Raw genomic sequence first — 6,968 nt, forward strand, 5'->3', positions numbered from 1 at the left:
ATGTTCACTCTGGGACTCGAACCCAGTACCCTCGCTTCAAACGCCATCGCGTTATCCACTTAGCAACTGAGTTCTGATAGCCACTTGCTTGTGCAATGGGGTGAAGTTTGAATTCACTTAGTATTGTTTGTTTGAATCTTTCGATTGATGTTTACGACTGCAACTGGTCAATCTCTAATTGGCATATATGCATACTGTGCGTATTGCATCGATATAGCCTTAATACACAAGCATTATAAACAAAGATGGATAGTGGCTAGCAGTGGAATTCAGGATGCGCCTTTCGTTCTATTTGGGACTCGTCAGCTGGTATATAGAAGAAATAATACAATTCAAATATAAAATTGATTCAGTCTAGAAATGTAACTTATTAGGTGTTTATTCAGTAGTCTAAAGGTTAGGAGTTAGTTACATGACTTTGAGGTCCTTGACTCAATTTTGAGTGGAATTAGTGATATTTACTACCGAGGAGTTAAAATAGTTGTTCAGTGCTTCTTGTTTTACTATGGTTACCTACATACAATCAGTACATGATATAAACTGTGAAATTTAAAACAACCAATCTAATAACTGTCAAACAATATGAAACTGAAGTTCATTTCTCAGCTCGAAAATTTGCTGATTTGATAGATAGGATGCCAATAAATGATTACGACATTAAATTATAATTTGATATTATCAGAAGGGGTTTTTGTGGAGATTTAGTATTTTCATAGTTGAAAGCGTAAGTCAATTGAAGCTAAACCACCAGGGAAAACCTGGAAGCACTGGATGGCCGTTTCGTCCTATTGTGGGACTCCTCCAGGTTTTCCCTGGTGGTCTAGCTTCAATTGAATCACGTTTTCAACTATGAATATAATTTGATAACTTAATGTTTTGGTATAAACTATTTCATCTCTTGATTCTTGAATAAAAAATTAAAATTCATCTTTATCCAATATTGAAGTTGTTTCTTTGGGATTATTTGAGCTTCTTGTTGTTCACTATTGATCTACTGTTTATCAGATTTTAGATTGAAGGTTGATGCTTTTTGTTTGGACATTGGTTGGGGAAGAACCTAAAGACCAATAGAATTCCAAGTCTCGATCTTTATTCATTGGTCATGATCATTGATAAATTAGGTGAGTAGTTCTAGAAAAGATCCGGGAGAAATAATAACTAAGTAGACGCGATACTAATTTACTTTTATAATAAATAACCCGATTATCTAGGGAAAAAACGAAGTATACGAAATGTCTTTTTTTTTGAAGATATGACAGAAATATCAGAAGGGGTTTTTGTGGATAACATAGTAATTTTAATAGTAAATATCATTAGTAAATTGAAGGTGAACCACCATGGAAAACCTGGAAGCACTGGACGGCCGTTTCGTCCCATTGCTAGACTCCTCATTAGTGCGCATCCACGATCCCACTTAGCGAGATTCAAACCCAAGACCTATAGATCTCGCGCGCGAGCACTCAACCTGTAAACCACTGGGCCGAAATGTCTAACTTCAAATAATCGACAAAATTGAGCCACACATGACCGAAATAGTTTCCAATCAATATGTTATAGTTCGATAGAGTTAGACGTAAGAAACTAACAAGTGGAGATGATTCGTACTGAAATGAACTTCATTTCCGATCAAAGTTTACGGAGTATTCCTATCAAGTTTGAGAGTAGGATTCAAATAATCAAATCGACTTGGGTTCTTTATCTCTACAATTATTTAGGTTAGGTGGATAGTGGAAACAGGATAAATATTTAAGTGAATGAAGCCAGACCTAAGTCTATCAATCGATTGTTAACAATATGTTTCCGTTGATAATAATGCACACATTAGGAAGATAAGCAGAAAATCTTAGGAAAATAGATTTTATGATACAGATCTTGAATTTTATTACTTGTTACAATGTAATTATGGATGTTTTTAACATGGAAGCACAAATTCAATAGGCAAATATTGTCAAAATAGACTGATCGAACTTTGTCATGAATTTTTAAAAGCAGAATGATACAAACATTTACAATGATAAAGCCCATTCAGAAATTAATAGATCAAATAAACCTGAAATTCATTCCCAGCTCCATGATTAACCATTGTGAATATCTTAGTCTTGCATAATGTTATTTTTAGCCAGAAAAGCTCAGTTGTAACTCCACAGACAGTGAAATTAGATGACATGAGTTGGAATCCCGCAGAGAGCATCAATCTTCTCGCATTGCTGAAGAGTTCCATATGGCATGAAACCTAAGTCAAAAGGGTTTCCTGTCGACAACCTACAACTACCTAACATCTAAATGTAGTTCATCTGATATTGAGTCCCTTACGATAATAGATAGATTATAACCTGACCAATAGAACTCGACTGAATCTAAAAGACTGGACAAACATTGACATTTGTCACTGTTCAGTAAATAAAGCAGTTGTAAATGACATTTTTATTCTTTATTTTTTGTTTTCTAAGTCAGACTAAATTTATATTTTCTAAAGTACAAAATTCACCATTGTTCATAACAAGTAGATATAACTCATATATGTGGTTGAGCTCATCATCTCAAGTTACCCTGAGCTAACAAGCAAATTAACCAATTGTACTATGTGCTAATTACTTATTTGCTGAAGCTTAAGACTAGTGTGAAATAGCTTAACAACAGCTCATATACTAAATAATCAGTTTATTGAAATGATTATGAGAAACAATGTGACTGTCATTTTTCGCTCTACTACTGAAATATATCAATAGCTTAACAGCTATTTGTGATTACATTATCATGAGCCATATATTTTATATAGATCAAGTGCTTTATTTTAAATAATGTTTTCTTATGATCAGTGGTAAACCTAACATGGCTTTGAGATTATTAAGAAAGTTACAGTTCCTATCCTTTCATATGGTACAATTTAACAAACTATCTTTATTACTACTAATCATTGATATTTCTTATAAAAGCTGATTACTTAGTATTAACCAAAGTTAAAACTTATATGGTATATCCGCAGCTATTTCATACCTCTATGCATGATATATACTGATGCAGACGTAGTTTAGAAGAAAACTATAGGTCATCAAACTAGGATAGTCACTACAAAATTAGCTTAGTGATAACATACAAATTCAAATCTTACTAGAATCTTATATAGTTAAGATCATGAGTCAATTGAAGCTAGACCACCGTGGAAAACCTGGGAGAAATGGACGGCCGTTTCGTTCTATTGTCGGACTCCTTGGCAGTGCATATCCGCGACACCGAATAGCGGGATTCGAAACCAGGGCCTACCAGTATCGCACCAGAGCACTTAACCGATAGACCACTGAGCTAGCCGGCATCCAACGGTGTTAATTGCTACCCTCAACTAGAATCATTAGTTACTACCACATGACAGATTTTTTCTTAACTAGTATTATTCCATAAAGAACTGGCATTTACATGTCCTTACCAATTATTTTCAATCATCTAACATATAATAAATAAATAATTAAGATAATCTAATAAATGATCATACCCATACATAAATAAAATGTTATTTGTTTCAAAAACAACAAAGAACAAAACAAAACAGTCCTGATTGATCTTCATAGATCATAATACATGACTGAAATATTATACAACTATAAGAGAATGTTACAAAAATACAAATATATATATTTATTTATACATAGTAGTAGTATTAGTATTAGTAGTGGTAGTAGTAATAGTATTAGTATTAGTAGTGGCAGTAGGGTAAGTGTGTAGAGAGAATAAAACGGAAACGGTTTTGTTTCAGTAAAAGTACTCTTTATTCACTGAGAATACTTTACTTTTTATAATTATGAAATACACAGCTAGTGAAAGTAGATTTGTATCATTGGAAAAGAAAAGAAAAGGTTCACACACAGTTTTCAAGGAAATCTTTGATAAAAAAAAAGAGAAGAGTAAAATAGATCAATTTGAATAATAATAATCTCAAAGGAATAGTGGAAGTATGCACTTTTTATTTTATTGAAAAATTACATTTTATTTACAATTGAAGACAGAATTATTGATATATTTGTAATGTACCGTTGAAAACTTCGATACTTATGTGAGAGAACGATGTGGGAATTTTTTTACAGACAAACGTTTAGCTACTAATTTAAATAATAAGTAGTTTGCTGGATATACGCTAACATCAGCATATGATACGTATTTATTGAATACGGTTATATTGAAATTATTTTAGATTATCGACTGCAACCATAACTATATATGCTCAGATAATATATATAACGACAGTTATATGTATATAGGATTCATGTGAGTTCGGGTAATATTGTAAAAAGTATTGGATTCAAAGTAGTTCACTGATTTTGTCAGGTGTATCAGACGTCCGTTTCAATAGTTTTATTAAATGACTGTTGTTGTTTAGAAGGGAAGGCTTTAGATTTTTTCGTCTTCTCAGTTTCACTACCAGTGTTACTTACATGCTTTTTGATGCAGTCATGATTGGAAAGAAACTGAGCTGGTGAATTATGACATGTTTTATCATCTGGTTGTTGTACAAGCGAGGTTGAGATTGTAATGTCATCTGTAATTTTAAGTACCGGTTGTTTTTGTTCACTGAATAACTTCTCTGATATATCGACTTCGTTTATCTCTTTATCTGTACTAGTTTCGTTAGTATTATACTTATCATCCCGACCATCTTGATGATTATCAATATTTTCTTCTAAGTAATATCTCACAGGTAAATATTGGTTGTTTTTAGAGTCCACAACTTGACTTTCACATGATTCATTTATTGTTTCATGTAGACAACTTAATAATCTTCCTTTAAGGTGCTCACTAACTTTAAATGAGTGGGCAGATTTTGGCATATTTTCTCCTTCTGTTTTAATACAGAGAGGGAGAGATAAACTTCGAGTAATTTTACTGATGTATGGCGTTGGACTTACATCCTTTTTGCTTAAATTTGGTGCACTCTTTTCTTCTTGAATACTTGAGTTTATTTGGATAGGTGGAAGAGGACCAGAATCATTTGTTGATTTTGTTTTTCTCAGCTCTTTAGTATCTTCATTAATCCTTGAGTTAACGAATGTACAAGTGGTCTCGTTACTCAATATATTTACGGATGGTGGGGGATGAATTGTTGATTTTGACAGTAAAAGGTCATCATACTCATTATTTTCTTTAAACGATGATCTATTTTCATTCCGTTTAGCTAGATAATTATCCTCTTGATGTATATTTGGCCAACTTGCCAATGATTTAGCTCGATTTTGATGTTTCGTGTCAATAAGTTGATCATTCTTTATTCCAGTATCTATTGGTTTATATTGTTGTCGTTTTTCGTTTATCATTGATCCTGTATCACATTTACTGTTAGAATTTAAGCTACTTAAACTCAAATTAGCATAACTTGTACACGATTGTACATGGATAAATGTTTGTTTATCTTCAGTTTCAGTTTCTCTATGATAGAAATAATTGAAATTTGAAACAATCACAGGTACTGGTAAAGCAATAGTTAGTACACCGGCAATAGCACATAATGATCCAACAAGTTTACCCCACATTGTTACAGGTCTCATATCACCATAACCAACTGTAGTCATTGTAACTACAGCCCACCAAAATGCATCTGGTATACTACGAAAATATGTTCTATCTGAATCAACTTCAGCAAAATAAACAGCTGATGAAAATAATATTACACATATAAGTAAAAAAAATACTAATAAACCTAATTCACGTGTACTTGCTTTTAATGTTTGACCAAGTATTTGTAAACCTTTTGAATGTCTTGATAATTTAAATATACGAAATACACGAACAAGACGTATTACTCTTAATATAGCTAATGACATAGCTTGATTTTGACTTTTACTTTCATCAGCAACCATTGTACCAACTGTTATAAAATATGGTATAATTGCTACTATATCAATAAAATTCATAATATTTTTAAAAAATGCAATTTTTTCTGGTGATGATGCAAAACGTATTAATAATTCAAATGTAAACCATATAATACATATTGTTTCAATTAAAAAAAATGGATCTATTACTGTTGGTATATCATCTTCAGTAATAAGTAAACATTTCATTGGATCATAATATTGTTTACAATCAATTATTGTTAAAAATAAATCTTCTGTAGTTTTTATTGATAAATTAAAATCATTAATTAATTGATTAGTATTGATTGATGTGATATTTAAATTTGGCAATGATAATAATGACGGTATTGATGATGGTGGTGGTGATGTTGATGATGATGATGATGATGACAGGGGTAATGATATAGGTGGTATATTATATGAAGATAAATTAACAAATTTATAATGTTTGAAAGATGGTAATGTTTCAATACAAAATATAATAATTGATAATATAATTACAAATATTGAACATATAGCAACACAACGTGCTGCTATAGAACTTTCAGGATATTCAAATAATAACCATAATTTACGTTGAATTTTATTTTCTGGTAAAATTTTTACATCTTCACGTATAAAACCTTCATCATCACGATATTTTTCAATAGCATCTTCATCAATTTCATAAAAATTAATTTCTTCAGTAAATACATCAATTGGTACATTAACTGGACGACGTAAACGTCCACCACTTTGATAATAATATAATATAGCATCAAAACTAGGTCGATTACGATCAAAAAAATATTCATTTCTTAATGAATCATAATAACGATCTAATTTTTTCGGATTACCTAATAATGTATTTGGAAATTTTCTTAATGTACTAAATTGTGTTTCAAAACGTAAACCTGATATATTTAATACAATACGTTGTTGATTTTCATGTGAATATTGTGTTATAGTATGATATAGATTAGTAGTTGGAATATGATGTAATTGTATAGTATTATCATTAGTTATTGAATTTATATGACATGTAGTTGTTGGTGGGATTGTTGTTGTTGTTGTTGTTGTTTTCTCTATGATATTATATGAATTATCAGATGATGGTTCATTGGTATGAAATGTTTTTTGCCAATA

At 31.2% G+C, this 6,968-nt stretch overlaps 1 protein-coding gene and 1 non-coding gene across 2 annotated transcripts in view; both read right to left on the reverse strand.

Annotated features, from left to right (window-relative positions):
• Smp_tRNA_01513_Pseudo_TTG.1.1 lies at positions 1-70 on the reverse strand. Its single transcript has one exon. It is a non-coding gene (tRNA).
• A 4,255-nt stretch (positions 71-4,325) lies between these two features.
• Positions 4,326-6,968, reverse strand: part of Smp_194710 (putative voltage-gated potassium channel) — a gene marked incomplete at both ends in the record, with an annotated part of 6,940 nt that continues 4,297 nt past the window's right edge. The window contains 3 exons of the mRNA XM_018798824.1: positions 4,326-4,672; positions 5,060-5,854; positions 6,419-6,679. Coding sequence (XP_018650674.1) covers positions 4,326-4,672; positions 5,060-5,854; positions 6,419-6,679 — 1,403 coding nt within the window. The remainder of the gene's footprint in view (positions 4,673-5,059; positions 5,855-6,418; positions 6,680-6,968) is intronic.

The sequence above is a fragment of the Schistosoma mansoni genome, chromosome 3 (genome assembly GCF_000237925.1).
Source record: "Schistosoma mansoni strain Puerto Rico chromosome 3, complete genome".
Lineage (NCBI taxonomy): Eukaryota > Metazoa > Platyhelminthes > Trematoda > Strigeidida > Schistosomatidae > Schistosoma > Schistosoma mansoni.